The sequence below is a fragment of the Vitis riparia genome, chromosome 8 (genome assembly GCF_004353265.1).
Source record: "Vitis riparia cultivar Riparia Gloire de Montpellier isolate 1030 chromosome 8, EGFV_Vit.rip_1.0, whole genome shotgun sequence".
Lineage (NCBI taxonomy): Eukaryota > Viridiplantae > Streptophyta > Magnoliopsida > Vitales > Vitaceae > Vitis > Vitis riparia.
The window spans coordinates 17535786-17556242 of record NC_048438.1 but is presented as its reverse complement, the minus strand read 5'-3'; the positions used below and the strand labels follow the sequence as shown (position 1 = coordinate 17556242).

The window sequence follows — 20457 nt, the reverse complement described above, 5'->3', positions numbered from 1 at the left end:
AATAATGAATATTATTAAAAATAGATAAATAATTATTTACTAAATTTTAAATTATCAAACAATTTTCAAATAATATTAAACATGGAAGAGAAATTTAAATTAGTGTGAAACATCCATACGCCATGAAATTCTTTAAGGTAGATTGGAGCAGTGAGTTTTTGTGGGGAACATGTATAAAAACAGAAGTAAGGAGGGCCTGGAGCGCAATTTTTAGGAATAACGGTTGAAAAGTTGCAACCGCTTTGGGAAAGGGTATGAATGCAAAAAGAACCAATTTTATGGATGCGGCGAGTGTATATTAGTTGGCAACAGTGTAGTATATGGGGTCTGTTACACTGGATCTTTTTCTCCAGACTCCACTCCGATCTCATTCTTCTTTCTTTCCCGACCCTAAGCCCTAGAAGCATTTTTCTCCAGTGAAATTTGAATCAAAATTGTTACATCGAAATCCACTCTCATTTCTCGACATTTCAATTTAATCTTTATTTTCTGATTTTTTTGTTGTCAATTCTTGGAGAAAATAAAAGTGTTATTTTTTTTCTCTCTCTCTAAGATATACATATTTTAATTAGCAGATTTCTATATATTTTTTGTTGTATTGGTGGTGCTGGAAATGGCGACGAGCTTCCACCAATGGGAATCAGACCCTCTGTTTTCGGCGGCCGAAGTCGTTCAAGATTCTGCAGACAGGTTAGTTCTCTTTCCTATCCGTTTGTTTGCTAAGAAAGCCAAGGAAAAGTTAAGAAAAGAAAGAAAGTGAAGGTTTTGAGTCTTGTTTGTTATCTTGGATTCCAAAACATAAGATGAAGAACTCAAGTTACTCAAATGAGCTGATTATTTGTACTAGGTTCATTTCGGTGAAGTTCTGTTTTATTTTTTAATGAATGTGTCGTAAAAATGAATATTCACAACTTCATTTCATTTTGGGCCTTAGATTTTGTGTTATGAAAGGTATTGGATTGTCGGCTTAGTGCTAATCATGTCGTCAGCCCCTCGGCATGGAGCACTTATTTGTTACAAAATTATGCTTCCTCCGTATGACGCGCTCTGTTTGGATGCTGAGAATATGTGGGATCAGAATTTTGCATGTTAAATTCTTGTTAAATTGGACCTGGTGAAACTATGGATTCCATTTAACTTAAATTCATGCAGCTCTTTAATCCTACCATTTTTTTTTTCTTTATCTCGTTTAGGGTAATGGAAATTGGTTTGGTTGGCTATATTTGGAATGTTTTATGAATACCCTATATTAGAAATGAATCCAAAAATTAAGATCTTGGCTTAATATCTAGGATGGAATCAATTTTTCGCCTTCTTTTGCATGAGCAAGGCCTTGTTCAAGGACACCATTCAGATCCAAAGCTACTCACATCAATAGAGTATCATAGACGTGATCTTGCAACAACACTTGAAACAGCAAAATGGCAGGTATTTATTAATGCCGACCTTCACTCTTCGCTCTGTTCAGTTGGAGGTATTTGTTAGCTTATCTTGGTTATTTTCTCTGAATCAGTTGGAGGACTTTGAAAGAGCAGTGAGTCTGTCAGCTGCAACAGACAAGTCTCGAATGAGGGAAGATGTGATTTCCAGACACAAACAGTTCATTAGAGCAATTAGGGAGCAAATTGTACATGTGGAGAAAAGCTTGTTGGATTCATCAATGGGAAATTCAGTGAGAAATACTGAGTGGATTAATTTAAATGAACAAGATAGAGATGGGTTGGCATTATTTCTTTCTGGCCAAGATCCGACTGAACAAGTTCCTCGTTATGAAAAGGGAGATAGTACTATTTTGAGGAGGTTTTTTGATCCAGTCACTACTTCTAGTTATAATGACAGTACTGATGAGATTGTTGAGCAAAAAACTAGAGAAAGTGAGAACTTGAATATGGCTAGGGCTATGCATGTAGACCATGATTTTGAATCATCGAAGGAGGGTAAATTAAGGAATGTGGGTTCTCATTATCCTGCACAGTTGAGTTTTGAAGCACCAGAGGCACTGCGAGATACTGCTGGTGGCAAACATGCTGGAGATGGCAGTTGGGATCTGGAAGCTGATGGAGCCAAAGATAAAAGTTTCTTCCACAAGGATGGGAGAGGATGCCACAACAGAATGGGCATCTTTTGTTTCCTGGCTAATTTATGGCCTGCTTATGGAAGCAGGGTCTCTAGGAATTTTACAAAGAGGCTGAAAGATGGAGAAGAACAAAGCCATTCCCCATCACAAATGGATGTTTCACATGGTGCACCAGTAATGTTACATTTCTCATGCTGGTTGTTTCCCTCATTAAAATATATTTACGGGTTGTCTCTACACATAAATGTTTTTCCTATAAAATAAAGGCATACCTATTGTTTCAAAGTGAACAAGAGCAATCCACAACTAGCTTAGCCTTAGGCTTAGTAGCAAACCTGAAACTGGTACCTGCATTTTTTTGTCCCAAACCAAGGAAAAAGGCATAATATTGTATTTCTAGAAATAAAAAATAAATGAATAGCATCCTATATAGTAAATTTGACATGCAGTAAAAATGTATTGAAAATTATCCTGACAAAATGACACAGTTTCATCCATGATTGGAAAAAGCATTGGACAGTGGGATTATGAAAAGATCTCCATTCTCAATGACAATATTATTCCCGATTAAGTCTTTATTTTGTGGCTTCAATTTAAGTGTTGTGTATGCTTATTTGTCTATTTCCCTTTGCCAGGGTCATCAAGCACGAATGAGATTAGCCTTTCGATATGGCATTTTTCAAGGATTATGTTCTCAATTATCTGCAAAAGTCACACGCTCTTATAGCTGGATAGGGGTATGGAGGTCAAGATATCAAAGATCACGATATCATATACAAGTAGATCACCATTCTGTCCGAATGATTTTGATGATGCTTTTTGCACTAATAGTTTTAGGTGAGCACATCATCCCCCTTAAATATACTTTTTCATTCAGTTCCTTTTTTTTAAAGAATCTTCTTATCACTTAGTATTATTTTACCTGATTAATTTATGTTTATTTGTTAATAATTCCCTTGATAAGGAAGAATGTTAATCTCTACTAGTGTTAGTATGTATATGGATAAACAACTGTATACAAATAAAATGATTATAGTATTTGTAGTTCCCATAAACATATTTCCTCATCTTATTTAGATTATTTTGTGTATGAATTTTTTATCTTGAACTTTGAAATTTGGTGTATGCAAAAAAAAATTACCAAAAGTGCAACTAGAAAAGAATTTGAGCAGCCAGTCCCAAGGCTGAATAAAGTAAGACAGATGTGGTAGGTAGGTTGCTAAAGTAGAACGTTTAGATATGCCTTACCTAATGAACTTGAATCCTGGAAAGTGAAAGAGGGTTCATTTTGTGACCTTGAGTAGTTGGGATCAAGATTTTAAAATGCTTTCTTAGGACTGACCCTCAAGGCAAGGCAGTTTTGAATTTTACTTTGCTGATACTCTGCCTCTCTGAGTGAGCTGTGCATTAAATTTTAGTAGTGAAGAAAATAAGGAGCTAAAAGGGTTTGAGGTTTAATGTTATTGGAGGAACAAATGGAGCAATAAAAGTACTCCCATTCTTTTAACCATATAAGTTCTGTTATGTGCTTCACAGTGGAGTCCAAACTCTGGTATTGAAGTTATAGCTTATCCCATTATCTGAGCCTGCTACTTATAGCTGGAACTTATGATTTATTGTATTCTAATTCATATTTATGCAAATCAAGTTCTTTTTTAAGTGAACTCTCTTGTACCTTCTCAGGATAAAGAAAGAAAGCTACTAGAAGCATCATATACTATAAATTCTATTTCCCCCCTTAATCTCTGTTTGTTGCAGAGAGATCTTTTTTCTTTTTCTTTTTTCTTGGAATTTGCAATACTTGTAATATTCACCTTGTGTCAGCTCCTGTGATGCTCAGAAAACAGTTGTGGTGATGCATGCAGATTGATAGTTATAACTTAAATTGCATCCTAACAGAATCATTTTTTATGTTTTTTATATTCTAAATGAAATCCATCAAATGCTAAGCCTCAGTCCTCTTTATCATGCATGTTTTGAATAGGGCTAGCATATGGTCTGGGTTGTCGTTATCCCAGGTTGATTGCTTGTGTTATCATTTATTGGAGTATTTTAATGATCCTGATAATGACATGGCTTAATTGGTGTCTGGACTCAGTGTTGACACTGCATAATTTTACCATTTGATGGTTCTCATTGGATAGGGATGCACTTCACAGGAGCTAATGAGTGGTTTATAATTGTCACCTAAAGCACTTTCACAAAATATCTGTCTTGTGATATGCTAAACGGGACCATGGCCATATGGATCAAGTTCCATGATAGAATATGACAGTTGTATTATTATGGTGCCTCCCGTGGTTGGGTCGGTGGCAAGTGGTTGGGGTGAGATAGGGGGCCCAGGTTCCATTCCAGATAAAAAGGTCATCAATGAAAAACTATATTGTTACAAGGCTTCTTGTTAAAGAGAGTTTTGGACATCTTCCAGCCAAGTTTGTGGGAAAAATTTCCACTAAAAAGGACACTCTTACACCATTTGGAATATTTGAGAGAGTGGTGGTTGTTTTACAGGTTGCATCTCTTGAGCATTATATAATGTGAGGATCCATGATGAGCAACAACCAAACTAATGTTTGTATACATATGTTGGTGATGCAGGTATCCTGCTGTTTCAAGTTGCTTGAAAACAGTCTATTTATAGGTGCATTTTACAGCCTATTTCGGTCGATGTGCTTCCAGATTTACATCAATGGTGGAAATGATGACTGCTGCCCAGCTACCTTCCCACTCCCTGGCGCACAAATATTGCATCAGGTGGTGTAAATACTGTTGTGTTCTTATTGAAAGTGTGTACCGGCGTGCAGCTGGCTGTTGAAAGGATCTTGGGGTAATATGATGACAACGGCCTCCTCTGCTAGCAATGCATTTGAGTGGCAGAAGTGAGTGTAATGTTAATTTTTTCAGCACCCTTGAAAGAATTTTAGTGTTGCACAAACCCCTGAAAAAGCTTTGCATTTTCTATTGAATGCTGAGCCGCCGCCAGAATATGTTGCTCTTGTAGTATTGCCATGTTGTGAATCTTGTAATATGGCAGTGTATGGTTGTGAATCACGTCATGGGACTTCTTACAATCATTTTTCCAAGATTTTTATTTTTATTTTTTAAAATTATTTGTTATTTTCTGTCGTGACGTGTTTAGCAGAGGGTGACCTTCTTTAGAAGTTCTTTAAAAAATAAAGATCTATTTTTTAATATTATATGACTTGAAAGATTATTAAATAACAAAATGGAAGTACACTCATATAATAAGAATAAAAACATTGATGATGTAACTATTATAAAATAAATAAAATTTGATTAAACTTTTAAAATGCTTATTGTAATCAATATTCAGTACTTGGCAACATAGTTCAGTGAATTTAAATATTACTTTTCAAACTTATCCCGCTTTTTTAAATAAATATTTTATTTTATGATTAAAATGAAAAAGATTTCACTTTGCAAGTTCAAAAATAATATTATTTGTCATTTTCTTAGTTTAGGAAAGGCTCAACCCTGACAACTCATACAAATTAGTTTTGGTCAACACCTGAAAACATGAATTTTTAAGACTTCATCGGTATTTCGACCACCCTGCATAGGGCCGAAGTCACTAGACCAGATATTAGCACACCCAAGTATAAGTACCCAGAAAATGATGAGATGAATAGGGTCCCCGAGCTATCAGGCGTTTTAAGAAAAGCCAGGATTTAGATGTGAGAGCGAGGGGCACCTGCTACTCGAGCTCTTCTGTTCATGGGGCAGCCACAATATCAAATTAACTGCTTCTGGATACCTGTATTTGTCAAATGCTCTGAGCCTGGCTGAGGCAGGAAGAGGTCTAAGTGGAAACAGAGTACGCGCTTCAACTTCAATAATGGGATTCCTCCAATAAGAAAAACAAAAATTCAAATTACAAACGCATATACATTTGTGGTCATCAAATATCGATTACAGTCATAATATATGGTGGCTTCTCTGGTTTCTACTGTATTCACCAATAGCCAAAAGGTAAAATTTGCTGTCCTAGCTCCCTTCTCAATCTGACTTCTCAATCTCACGGAATCTTTGATCCCAATCTTGGGTATCATAGTCTTGCTCAAACAAGTCCCTGTCAGTGCTATAGACAATCCTATCCTGCCCAATGACCGTTCTCTGAGCCATGTTCCGAGCACTCAGAAGCTGACAGATAAACAGTGACAGAGATGAATTAATTATCCCTCAAAGAAGGAAGCTTATCTACGGTGGATTAAGCTTCTTCAGGGAAAAACAAAATGCAAAGGCAAGACAAACAGCTACAATGAAAGACCAAAAATTGAACAGCTAGACACATGAAAGATTAAAGTGAATTAAGGTAGCAGTATATCATCATTGTGGAAGGTCCACAAACCTTGATCGGTGTAACATTATAAAAGGGGTACAAAAGCCTCAATTTGTGACATGTATAGAATTAATACAAAAGCTTCATACATGATAAATCCTCTCAAGTCTCACCAAGAATCAATTACCATTTAGTTAATCCCCTGTGGACAAGTGCATATTAAAAGAACAAAAGTTTGATTCACAAGCCAGTCATAGAAATAAAGGCCCCAAAAGTTTGTAGGCTAGTTTCTGTTTCAGTTGTTTAAACCTATCAATGAACCAAGATTCAAAGAAAATTCAATCAAAATTTCAAATCCTTTAACCCAAAGCAGCACCAAGTTAAGCATAAGAATTGAGAGAAACCAACCCAAGAGGAGTTTATCATGGTTCTTGGGTTGCCTGGAACCAAGTTGCATCCTCCATAAGATAACAACCACATAACTTTTCTAGAATAAAAATAATCAAAATGCACCTAGTTTTTACTGTACAATATAAGCATGAAATGGTTACAAAATCAACTACTTTTGGCAGCCAAAAGCCAGTTTTGAAGTATGAAAATTTAGTGTCTGTTTTCAACTGAAATTTGGGGATCCCATTAAGGAAAAAAAACATAGAACAAATACCTCTTTTTTTGTTTTTTTCTTTGGTGTGTGTGTTTGTGGAGGGGTGGGGAGGAAGGGGAGAAGGTCAAACAAGCAACTAACTAATAAATTTCAGACCACAATTGGAATTAACCACAAGACCATAACTAAAACATAGAATAAGCACTTAAACAAATACCTTTCGTCTTAGGGAAAGATCTGGTAATTCAAGGGCCCGAGCACGGAGTTCTCTTGCTAGGTTCCTTTTCTCAATTTTAGCATTTTTATTGCGAATGAGGAACCACCGGGTCAAAGGAATTGCAAAAAAAGAACCTGCATAGATCTGCAAAGTTTATGTTATAAATAAATAGATAGAAGCGAGGTTAACCAATACTTAAAAACATGAACAAATAATCTAAAAAATAGGCAATGCTTAACAACCACAAACTGTAGTTAAAAACTGTCAACAGAATAAGGTTCTTCCAGTCAATGACCCAATTACTTGGAGATCAGATTAGCAGCAGCCCTTTTTGTTTTCGTTTCTGGTTTTGATTTTTTTTTTTTTAGGTAACATTTTTTAAAATCCTGAAAATATTGGTCCTGTTGGGACTCAGAACCTGAAACCTCCCATATCTCCACCCCAATCCCTTGCCACTTGAGTAAGGTCTCAAGGGCATGAGCAGCAAGCACATAACTGTGAGAACTTTTGAATGTATCAACTATTTGTTCTAAAACCAACAAGACAGACTTATTCTTCAGCATTCAAGGGTAATAAATCTAAAGAGTAGAAAAGACTAACCACAGATTCCATTTCTGAATGAACCAATTGCCACAAGTAAAAGATGTAATCCTAGATCTCAAACCTCCAAACAACAGCATCAATGAGTTTGTTGCTATCATTAACAACCAACCTTAGTTGCCTAACTTAGATTAAATGGCAAGTAACAATGCAGCATTACTGGAGATGTTCACCTTTAAAGTGATCAAAGGATTGGAAATGTATCCGTGCTTTTTTTTTTTTTTTTTTTTTCAGCTGCCATTAAAACACAAATATACCTGTAATCCACTATACCATTTTTTTATAAATAATAAAGAATGCATATTAAAGTGTCATAAGGGGAAAAGTGCAAGGAATCTACCACACAATCAGTCTGGATAATTTTACTGTGTTTGCAAGCTAAGGCTTTGAATCTATCCAATTTTTTGGTGGAAAGAGATTTTGCTATAGCGATCTCATGTATGTCTAAGTTGCAGAGAGATCATTGGAAATATGATATGTCAAATCCTAGGTCTAGCAAGCTGCTTGGATTGTTCCTTCCCTTGGTCCCCTCATTCAGTGAACGAGATTGCTGATTGTTTAGTTAAACACAGAGCTAAGCAGATGGTTTCTTTTGTAGGGGATTTTCCCTCCCCTTAAGTTGTACATTGTTGCATATTTTGTTTATATTCCTGTCTCATACTTGTTCAGTATAGTTATTTTGCAGCGCTTGTTGGGTTTTCACTTTTGATCATCCTTTGTATTTTGGAAGGATTTCTCATTCTAAAATTGACATTAATGAATAGTTTTTTTTATAGGCAAATAAGAATATTATTGATATCAATGAATAGTTAATTTCTCATAAAAAATAAACAAGAAATATTTATTACTTTCATCTCACTTGAACTTTCTTATGGTCCTTTAGCAATAGAAGTATCTTTGTTTTTCCCCAATTTATTTTATGTTATATATATATGTATGTACATATTGTTGAGAAGGCAGAAGTTCATCAGAAAAAATGGAAAAAGAGGACAACATGAGGCACCCACTGCCCCTAGTATCGTCCACTAAAGCTTTGGCAAAGACACCACGTATGCACTGGCAAAATTACAGTTTCCCAGTATTTGCCAAGAAGTCTGCCACTTGATAAGAGGAGACAACTTCAAAGAAGAAACGCTTCAGCCCCAATCTTACTGCCTATCAATCGACTGGTCCATGGTGCCCTATGATGATGGTTCACACAATGCATGGCATGTAAGAAGTCAGAGCAGAGACTGTGTCCTTTTGTAAAGTTACTCAGGCCTCTTTGACCCTTGAAATCTTATGGTGGAGCTCATGAGCATGAATTGAAATGGGGAACTAGGGAATGGCTATTGGAACAATGAGACCCTCTCACATTGTGAATAAGACAACTATCTCCTCTAAAGTCATTTCTAGGGAATCCATCAAAGGAAATATTTGTGTTCTTTCTGCCAGCCCATTTTCCTTTACTTGGTTTTCTCTAAGAAAACATAATACTCACATCCCCACAATCAGGCAGGTAAATGTGATTACTAAACTTTGAGGCAGCACATCGGAAGCAAATTTATAATAATATTCCCTAGATCACAGAAAACAGCTTATTTATTTGGAAAGTGTAGCATCAAATCACACCTGAAGTAGAGGAAATATGTCAGAAACAAATGTAATGAATCCACTCGGTGTAACTGCAACATTCCTTCAGGTAAGAACACAATAGCAATGTAAGCAACATAAAAAAAATGAAATAAAAGAAGCACACACAGAACAATAAGGGACGGTAATAGAACCTTACTTTAGCATAGTACCCAGTATAATAACTCCAAATAGATTAAGCCCACCCAATCCAATGACCATTGCCCTCTCTGAATTGCTAGTTTTACTGCAAGAAAGAAGCCAATCATATTGGGAAACTTAATCATAGAAGAGAACTTACCTGCATTAACATCACTAGAAAAAATTAAATTAAAAACCTGAATTGCCATTTCTTCTCCTTGAAGAACTTCTCAACCCCTCCAACCCAATCAGTCCACCTTTTCCCAACGTATTCCTTCCTTCCAGATCTCTGTGATGAAGCTGTACGTTGCAGTGATGGAAAACGATAGAGAATATTTCCCTGCACAAACATATCAGATTATGTAAATAAAAGTCGATAAGTACCATGAGCAGCAGATATCATTTTCTTTTATAGGCAAGAAGAAGTGCTGAAGATAGAAATTTCTCTGGGATGAAATTGCTAAAGATTATCTGAAGATATCATAATCTTCAGCAATTTCATCCCAGAGAAGAAGTGTCATTCATGATATAAGGCTAATACAAAAAATAAAAATAAAATTAAATGTAATATCATAGTTTCATAGATTTACAATGATCTACCAGCTGATTGTGACGACAAGTGACATTCTTCAAGACTCGTTTTACCACCATGAACAAAAAATATAAGAAAATACCCATAGAGAAATTCAGGATGAGGACACTTGATTTGTCTTTTGATATCACAACCCTCACAATTTTTCTTAAGTGGAATTTAGTAAGGTTTACGGAAGTTTAAAACGAACATCAATTTCTTTTTGGTAGAAGACCAAAAAACTTATTAGGAGAAAACTGCTACAAGAATTATCTGGACCGAAGATTGTTTATGAATGTTTTTCCCAAATATCCACAAACAAAGCAGCATATTTTAAGTGGATTCTCTGTTATAGGTAGGCATGAAAAAGAAAAGGAGAATCTCTGAGCTAAAGCAACAAGATATTCTAAATGAAATAGATAGATGATAAACGGTTGTCTAATTAAGCCCTAGTTTTGTGGTATCATTTCAAGTGTCCTGGATGATTATGTGTTTATTTCTCTTTGACAGGGTCAGCATATACCTGAATGAGGTTAGCTTCCAAAACAGCACTTCTGAGGTTATGCTCTGAATTATTCTCATAAAAAAAGGTTATGCTCTGAATTATTCATAAAAGTACTGCACTGCTATACCTGGCTAAGGGCATATAGATTGAGATTTCACTATATTGAGTTCAAGTATGACATCAGTTGTATAAATGATATTTGACAATACTCTTTAAACTTGTAACTAAATGAGCACATGCTCCTCTTAAATATGACATTTATTTATTTATTTTAATAAATCTACTTTTTACTCATAATTACTGGTCTGTTTAGTTTGCGTTAAATTGTAATATTCTCCTTATCAAAGAAAACGTCTACATTCTCTATCCATGTTTGTGCATACAGATGATAGTATTTTCTTAGAAGCAGATTTGATCTGACATGTTAAAATATAAACTTTGGCATGACAAAATGTCTTTCTTTTTACAAATAATTTGATCCAGAGCTTCTAATTTATTCATTAGTGTCCTTCAATCCTACTAAAACATTCTCAGATAAACACAGCCTTTAACTGAGAGATCAGAAAAGGCCATCCGCAAAACAAGATCAAATGAACACAATTATCCAAAAAAAGAGAAACTCAGTAGCATTTTTTTTTTTTTTTTGATCAGAAAACTCAGTTGCATTTTTCTAGATACATTATTTGAACACACCTCCTCATCCACTTCTGGCTGCCCTTCAAACCGCAAAAGCACAGGTAAGATGTATGATTCATCAACCTATAAGAAAAAAGAAAAAAAAGAGAGAGAGAGAGAGAGAGAGAGAGAGAGAATGTGTATTAGCAGAATAAGAGATTAAAAAGAAAAGACATTACTACAGTGTAAGAATTTTTTTTTGTCTTTTAATACTACCAAATTTTCAATTAGTCAATGAGAAGTTCTGTGACTGATTAAGGAGTAGAAATAATGTGGACTGATGTGTATTCCCAATGAGAAGTTAGCACAAATAAATTTCCAAATTCTGAAGCAAAACATCAGACTGGGGTTTTTAGACAAACTAGACTACATTAAACATGAACATACTAGATTGTTGTCAGCAGTCTCTAAATCAAGATATGGAGCAAGTTCTTCAGCTGTAACAACACCACCATTGGAAGATATGTATTGCCCAATCTGCAACAACAAATCAAGGAAAATAACTATATCATCATTACATTGCCACAAAAATCAATCGTTGACCCATAGCAAAATAATTGAGAAGTTAGTTCTAAGTTTCAATCAGAGGTTAGTCATAAGTTTCAATGAAAATCAAGAAAACAAGTCGGAGGTAGGGAACCTATCAAGGAAGGACTTGCATTGACATCACATTGGTCCACGACCACTGTGGTCTTCTGACATCCAAAATCCAGAATAAGTGAAATGAGGAATCTTACATTGTTTCATAGCATACGACTGAAGGCAGTTGATCCTTCGCAACCAAACACATTGGGGTGAAAGTATTAATTTAAATGAATAAGTGATCATTCAAAGTATACCAAAGTTTGAGGCAAGTCTGAACCCCAAAACTAAGGATTTTTTCTTTTATTCTTTTTTTTTTTTTTTTTGATATGGAACCTGAAAACTAAGGAACGAATAATGAAATTGATGGTGAATGATATTGAAACATATAATTACCATTTCGCTGATACGATCTAGAATAATTCAGTTCCAACTTTGCTTGCTGAATAAGCAAAAATGTATTTTAGTATATATATAGGACCAAGACCCATTTTTTCTATTTTTGCATTTTCCATCTCAATCTAACAAACACTTCTTTCTTTTCAGTTGAAACCCCACCAATTCTTATTATGGCAACTCCGGAACTTATTTCAACTTATTTTCATTTCCAAGGGTAATTTCCTAAACTTTCCCAAGGAAATGGTTAGAGCAAGAGTGTGAAAATAAAGATTAATATATTGATGCATTATTCCTATCAATCATCATTCTTAAGTAATAAGTCTCCCTTTAAAACAACTTTTGAAAGAAGAAGAGATACTTTCCTTAGCCTACATGAGATATCAAGCTTTTTCTTGGTTTGGCTCTCCTTTATTGTGAAGCTTAGGCAAATATGATCAAGTTACTACATATGATCTCTCATGTCCACACAACATGACATGAGTGTAGGTATGGGATTCTAGTTGAATAATTGTACAATTTGATTTTCATTGATTTACTTTTTTTACTTTCAACTTCTTTAGCAGACGATTACATTGAAAAGGAGGGTTTACTAGGTTTGAACTTTTATAAAAGTATTTAGGGATAAGAAAAAAAAAAAGATAGAAATAAAAGAGAAAAGAAGGATAGTTTAGCTTTTTATTAATATTTAATTGACTTTTCTTTCTATTTTCCTTTAATTATATCATATCCACGTGTCTACAAGTGCATCCTACAATGTGCAGCAGTAAAGAATTAGACACCTAAATGCATACTTGTAGCTTACACCAGCACCAGACCATGCAACATGGATTACTATTAAAAGTGTAAAACCTTGCCAGTTCAGCAGCTAAAGAGAATCCAGGGCAGCCATCTGATGGATCGTATTTACTAGATCAAGCATACAGTGTACTTCAGTGCTTCAGGCTTTTCCAGTGCATTGCCATTGCATAAAATTATCCTGCTATTGTCTTTTATTACATCCCTTACTTTTTTTCCATCACTTTTTGATGGAAAAAGATATCCACCAGTGTCTTGGAGTTCCAGTGTATTGCACAGAATAAAAACTAGTAATTCTGTCTTTTTGTAAACTCTTCCTTTCTTGGTACCTTTTAAAGGTGATGAAAGTGAAACACAAGACAATGCACAGGACTGATATGACAAAATTCTACCTCATGAAAGTCCCTTTTACAGAAAATTTCCATAAGCAATTTGTTTTGTGACTCCAGTAGCATTCATAGTGCAGTATAGGTTTCACTAAGGTACGTGCAAAATCAATATCATAAAATGTCAATAAACAAAGGATTCTGGGATATAAACATCAACTTAGTGAAAGAGATGAACTAATTGCATGAAAATTTGAAAAATAATTTTTTTTTTTACCTTCACAAAAAATAATTTGAAACTATGTGAGCTGAAAATCAAAATAATGCATCTTTTAAAAAGCAGAAAATTACTGAAAGGAGGTTTTATAAAAAAAGTTACAACAATGGGTGAAAAAAAAACATTGAAAGTAACGGACCACTGAACTCAGTGCTCAAGTATTACCAACTTCCACCTCTCGTCTTCAATTCCTTGATTTGGATCACCATCCCCAAATACGAATGAGAAAACCTACATACAAGTTATTCATCAAGTTCAATTTGTTTCAAAACCAATAAACATAAGACATAATTCAGTTTTTTTAACATACAGATTCTATGAAGTTCATCCCATCATCTTCTTTCTGTATTCGTCGCCTCCTATAGTAATATGGATCCCAGTACCTATAATGAATATTTATGTTAGATCAACTAATTGTGTGGTTACCTCAAGTTTCTTCCACATTTCAAGATATCAACATCAGCTTCATAAAAGTAATAGTCTGTCAGTTCATAATGAGAACTGTTGTAACACTACAGGAGAATAGTTGTCCAGTTCATATGGGATAGAGTAGAGAATGTTTCATGTTTTATTGTACAAAGAACAAGAAGAGTATTTTTTTTCTCCTCATATGAAAAATTAAAAAAATAAAAAGAAATGAAAATTTGTGCCAATAACAGGTTTACATTTCAGAACATACATGTGTTAAAGAGCCTCATAAATAGGTAAAATGCATCTTCAAATTCCCAAATAATCATCACCTCCCTATTTTTTTTTTCTGGGACTGAGTTGATACGGATAACATTACTCATGCCTAGGGTGGCAAAAGCCCAGGTTTAGTCTGAGAAGGGAGGGGCATTATGCCTATTAATCATGCATGTGTCCAACCAGGACCTAGGTTCAAATTGAAGACTCCATTGCAAACCAAGCATTTTAAAAGTGGTTTAGGAAATCAATGTCAGAGTTCATGTTTGGGATGGACCCACAAGAGGCAGGCCAAATATAGACTGAGAAAGATAGTTTTTTACCAACACTGCAAATATAATTCAATGTCAATAGGTTCTATTAATACACTCTTGAAACTGTAAATAGGATTCATGTAGATGCGCCAAAGTAGCAAGGATTAAGACATAGTTGATAGTTGGGTGTGCATGGATGCGTTTATAATTCATAAACCCTCCCCCACTGGTCATCATGATTCATTTACTTTGCTCTTCTTGAATAACCCTGTGCATATAGAACAGGAAATTTTTCAATCACTTGCTAATCAGCCCAAAATTCCTAGTACATTTATTCTCAGAAAACTGAAATATATTAATATTCTAAGCGATCAAAACATCCTTATCCCTTCTTTCCCCCAGTTGCCAATTTAAATTCCAAATTCTCTATTGACAAACTTTAATTAGAATTGCACCTCGATTCAATTCTAATTTGACAAACCAATTAGAGCATTAGAAGCATTGGGCATGGAAAAGGCTACCGTAGCAATATGTAAGGAAGAAATTATAGGATTAAGGCTCATCTGGATATATACCCATAAAGACCTTGGGCATTAGCATCTTCATTCTTTATAAAGTGGTAAACCCATTCCTCACTTTGGTTCAATCCATGTCATGTGTTTCAAAACAACAATAAATATTATGCCAGTTCAGAAATATTACCAAAACAAATCAGCTGGATTTAAGTAAAAAGTGAAACCCGAATCATAAGATCTGCCTCCACGTCTTCCACGATTATCTTCATCACTGTTGCACAACAAAAATGAAAAGACATAGGTGCAATTCAATTGTCATTGTGTTGCCACTACAAAGGTGATTAATGAAAATAAAAATTCAAACAAGAACAAGAACTTGCAAAAATTTGATGAATCGCGTTCAACAGATACCTTCTACTTGAGAGGAGTGCAATAATTGTCGTATAAACAAGAACAATTGAAGCAATTAGTGCTGTCCCAAAGGAAACTCTTACTAAATACTCAGCTGCTGACTGTCAAAGATTGATAGCATCACATTTTGGTCAGACACAACCTTTATGAATTTGCATTTACTATTTCAACAAGAAACATAATGAGAAATCAATACCTTCGCTTTTTCAACAAAAGGCTCAAGTTTTATCCTAAAAGACTTGGTAGCAAGTTTTGAGCGATAATCCTTTGGGAAAACATAAAGAACATCCCCTTCATCTGAAACCTGTTCAAACCATCTTGAAAACGATTGCACTCACGAAATCAAGAACTTCAAAGAGCCAATGAACAAACTGTATCTTTCAAATTGAAATTCTACAGAAACAAGAAGTGCTAACATGTGAAAATTGGTTATTTGATTCTCAAATCATAGAATAAAAGCAGGTGCGAAATTTTCCCTATAAATCATGAATTTTTAGAGAATATGCTTCCAATTGGCAGAAATATGGACGTTGGAGAAAAATGTAATCTATACAACGTTTTTGTCCATTTACTGAAGAGAGCTCAGCCTTCTCCAGGTCCAAAAAAATATGAAAGCTTGTTTCTTTCAATTCAGAAAATGATTAGTGTTGCATTTGTAGCTCTGAAAGCACCTGGCTTCTGATGTGATAAATTCATTCATCATTCAGCTTATGAGGACAAACTTGTGACTTTGGTTTGGTAGTTGAAAACACGGAGAGTGCCAGAGCCAGCGATGAGTAATAAACTCCATTTTTGGATTATCAAACAGCGATCCCTTTTTTTCAAGGAAAAGGGCAAAAAGATAAAGATGGATTTTGGAAAAGATATATAAGAGGTTATTTTCTGGCAAAAAAATTTGAATAAGGAAAACAAATGAAATCAACGAGAATAAATAAACATATAAAAGCAATAAGCATCCCCTTCTCTTTTTCCTTCTTTGAAAGAACTAGAAGTTCGAGACTAAAATATAAAGTAAAAATCAAAATGTGCTTGCTTTTCCTTTACTAAATTTTCGCAGCGACCAAACAGAGGGCGAAAACTATAGGATCCGAAATAACTACCTCCAAGAAACCATTGGTATCGGCAGCGAGGGCCTGCAAAGCCTTCTGAGCTTCATTCAACTTAAGCCCACCTTTGCTGGCCACATCTCCAATAGTAACCCTACCACCACATGCATCAACGGCGTCCATAGCACGCTTCCGTACATCGGAGGGCAGTTTATCAGTCTCCACAATGCCTCCAGGCCTAATTCCAGAAGCAACATCAAGACCCGCTCTGACAACAGGCACGAAAACCCTAGAATTGTGAAATTTCCAGGAGTTCCTAGAAAAAACAGGGGCTTGAAATCTGGAAGGGAAACTAGGAGGTCTAAGCACGACGGAGGGTTTTAAACAGAAACATGAGGCTATGGAGGCCATTAGATTTACTAGTTCAGCGAGAGTTTAAGGATTTTCAAAAATTTTAAATTTTGGCCATGAATAGTGGGAGAGAGCTTCTTCCTAATAGCTCCCGTCAGTGATTTCGCTAGTGACTCCAATTTTCGGTTGCAGCCTCCCCTTTATTCTCTCTATTAAATATCTTCTGTTTTTGGAAAGGAAGAAAGAAAGATTCCAAGCTTGCCCACAGGGATGTGGAAGGACTAAGGAGGAGTGGAGGACGCCGTTAACGTGTATTTACAACTCTGTCCATTAATTTGTGGCTCAAACTGTGGCCTGGTGGGGGCTTGGCAATTCGAATTTGGACATCAAGGATGTTTCTGGTATTTTGTTTCCGATCAAGGCGTCTATTATGGTGATGTAATTTTGTACACTGGATTCTATTTTCGACTAAACAATTATTTCTTGAGTCAACTCAAATAACGTTCTCTAATTCTAACTAAATTATCTGATCATCTTCATCCATAATATCAAAATTCATCTAAAACCTTTAAATAATATTAAAATTCACCTAAAACCTTTAAACAAAAATAAATTTGAAATTAAAAAAAAATTATATTTTATTCTGTTGGTCAAAACTTATCTTTATCTCTTTCTACCTCTCTCCTCGACCACGATGAGGACTGGAGTAGGATACGGTTTTGAGGGATTTTTAATTGAAATGACGATTATACCCTCACTTAAACTGAAAACGATGCACCATCCTCGACTTGGTTTATGTTAATTAAAAATAAAATGATAAAAGGATATTATAAAAGAAAGTATTATCAAGATTCGAAAATTTTTGGATCTTAAAAAAAAAAAATTGTATATAAAAAATTTGTTATGAAAAAATAAGTTATTATTGTTAGTAACAAATTCAATATTATTTTCAAAATATAAAAAATTATTTTGAAACAAAAAATATTGCATTGTACATTGTATATTACCCTTATAAAAATGATCTAATTATAAAAAATAAAGCCTTCAACACTATCACATCTACTTTTACTTTTTTAATTTTTCAAGTAAACAATATTTTTAGGTCAAACATCCTAATATGTTGGTGCTGTCATGTACTTATATCTCATGCAAAAAAAAAAAAAACAAAACCTGTTCAAAAAATGCATATCCTAACCTTAACTAAATACACCATTCGGACTAGTATAATCTTGGGTGGTGTTTGTTTTTTAACTTAATTATAAATAAAACTTTAATACTTAATAGTGTCTAATATTATGTTATTTGTTTTTATAATATTTTATTTCTATTAAATATTAAAAAGTAAAAAAAAATTAATATATTATTTTTTTAAAAAAAAAATTATATATTTTGACTTTTTTTATTTAGTAAAAAATTTATATTAAGTCATAAAAAATAAAAAATTAAATAACCTAAATTCTGAAAATAAATTGTTTTTAGTAAAAAGTTAAAAAAACAAATACCACCTTGACTCAAGGTTTAAGGACAATTTACTTCAAAGATCTTTAGACCTGTGAACCAAGTAAGGTCCTCGATGAAAGATTCTTTACAAGTCTCTTCTAATCTATGTCTTACGGGTATGTGCTTAATGCATGAATGTAATATCCATGTGTAAGTGCAGAATAGCAGTTTCAGCTTTACAATGAATGGCCAAAGCATAAAAGACCTTACAAGCAGGCCGTTTGGCTGCTCAGAAAAGGCAGGAAAAGGGGAAGAAAACAAAATCCTCAAACCAACAGCACCTTCATACACTTCAAAAACCCTCTAATCAACAGCACCTTATATATCTATCTCCCCGAATTCACGCCAGCTGGCCATTTCCTACAAAGCAAATCTCCTTCCTCCATTTCTCAGTAACCAAACAGGAATTTACTTGAGGTGAGTCACTAACTTTTTCAAATATTAAAACAAAATAAAATTAAAAAGAGAAAACATAAGCTAAGAATAAATTCCAACAAAGGTATCACACGGCAAAAAAAAACTCAACAAAAGCCTGCATAGAATTTAGTACATTGAATGATCACAACAAAATTTACAAATTTGATGAACAATAAACAACAAAGATAAATAAGAAAAAAAACCTTGAAATAGCATAATATACCATATGTACCATTCAAAACTATCCGCTGTCATCTTCAGTTGTTTTGTGGGTAAAAAGAAATCCTCCAACTCAATGGCGAAAAACCTCCAAGTCTCACTAAAATTGCTTAATAATCACTTCATGCATCCATTGAAGTTTCCCTTTCCTCGAGGACAAGATCATCTCTTCCTTTTAAATGGAGCCACAACCTCTTCAGGCCCAAGTAATTTTAGAACTGCTACAAAATGCAGCCAGAAAATTTCAATATCTTTACTTTCTAATAAGGTTTACTTATGTCAGTGAGAGATTCCTCCATTAGAAAGGCCATTCATCAACCTGTTTTTTTTTTTTTTTTTTTTTTTTTTTTTTTTTTTTGTGATAAGCATTCATCAACTGTTTCATAACATCTCATACAACAAACATTTCCCCCTCCCTCCTTTTACCTTCCCTGGAATACCCATGAACCAGAATGTTAAAGGTCATGCCATCTGATCCCAAACCCTTGCTAGTGATCAACAACCTCAATTGCTTCACAAGTTCTTCCTACCTCACAAAGATCCTGAAGCAAACAATTATAAGTCACCCTACATGGAAGAATACCCTCTCTCTTACCATCCTTTCCATTAATTGAAATGCTTCTTCTATTTTTCCTAATCTCCTCGATCCTTCTATCAAAGTAGTACAAGCAATCAAGCTTGGTGCATTTCCTTTCCTCCATAGCCGTCCACAAACTCCAATGCCCGCCCCACATTTTCTTCACCACAAAGCGCCTCAATGAGACAAAAACAATCAAACCCATTAGGTAATGCTCCTTTCCCTGAATCAATCAAGAAATCACATGCCTCTAAAACCCTACCCTCTGCAAAGCCCATCCACTAGAATCTCATAAGTCACATTCGAAAGCTGGCATCCCAACTCAAGCATCTCATATGCCATCCCAGTCCCCTCCTCAAACTTCCTTTCCCTGAAAGACCCCTTAATCAAAGTATGAAAACTAGAAACATTAGGACTACGTCCCTTATCCTTCATCTCTTTGAACATTTCCAAAGCCAGCCCGAACAGCGAATTCCGACAACTTCTGATCAAGGTATTGAATATAAACACATCAGGCTTGACCCTATCCTTAATCGTCTTCTCATAAACAGCCATCGCTTTCTCATGCTCTCTACGTCTGGCATACCCATTAATCAAAATATTATATATTGCTACACTAGGTTTCCCATCAATCATTCTCCCCATATTTGCAAAAGCAATCTCAGCATCGTCCAGTATCCCAACCTTACAAAAAGCATTTAGCCCAAATCTGAAAATGGGTTCAGACTTCGGGTAGGAGAAAATGCCATCGGGACAGGGAGAGGGGTTGGAGACCATGGGATTGATGGGTTGCGGCGCTGAGA

At 34.8% G+C, this 20457-nt stretch overlaps 3 protein-coding genes across 4 annotated transcripts; 1 reads left to right on the top strand and 2 right to left on the bottom strand.

Moving 5' to 3' along the window:
• Nucleotides 1-302: 302 nt before the first annotated feature.
• Nucleotides 303-5184, top strand: LOC117921123. Its single transcript, XM_034838917.1, has 5 exons — nucleotides 303-690; nucleotides 1293-1428; nucleotides 1514-2251; nucleotides 2713-2914; nucleotides 4676-5184. The coding sequence occupies exons 1-5, from the start codon at nucleotides 614-616 to the stop codon at nucleotides 4699-4701; spliced, it is 1179 nt and encodes a 392-aa protein (XP_034694808.1). The 5' UTR covers nucleotides 303-613; the 3' UTR covers nucleotides 4702-5184.
• A 733-nt stretch (nucleotides 5185-5917) lies between these two features.
• LOC117920555 (uncharacterized protein At5g03900, chloroplastic) lies at nucleotides 5918-17179 on the bottom strand. Of its 2 annotated transcripts, none has more exons than XM_034838165.1 (13): nucleotides 16645-17179; nucleotides 15741-15848; nucleotides 15545-15645; nucleotides 15321-15404; nucleotides 13991-14063; nucleotides 13846-13911; nucleotides 11689-11778; nucleotides 11320-11385; nucleotides 9748-9890; nucleotides 9570-9656; nucleotides 9410-9473; nucleotides 7199-7342; nucleotides 5918-6238 (listed from the first exon to the last, which is right to left on the bottom strand). In XM_034838165.1, the coding sequence occupies exons 1-13, from the start codon at nucleotides 16999-17001 to the stop codon at nucleotides 6095-6097; spliced, it is 1527 nt and encodes a 508-aa protein (XP_034694056.1). In that variant the 5' UTR covers nucleotides 17002-17179; the 3' UTR covers nucleotides 5918-6094. The 2 variants fall into 2 exon arrangements, with proteins under 2 accessions (XP_034694056.1, XP_034694057.1); XM_034838166.1 differs by having other exon boundaries at nucleotides 15741-15861; nucleotides 16645-16733.
• Nucleotides 17180-19912: 2733 nt separating this feature from the next.
• On the bottom strand, nucleotides 19913-20431 carry LOC117920666 (pentatricopeptide repeat-containing protein At2g36240-like). Its single transcript, XM_034838262.1, has one exon. The coding sequence runs from the start codon at nucleotides 20429-20431 to the stop codon at nucleotides 19913-19915; it is 519 nt and encodes a 172-aa protein (XP_034694153.1).
• Between the last annotated feature and the right edge of the window lie 26 nt (nucleotides 20432-20457).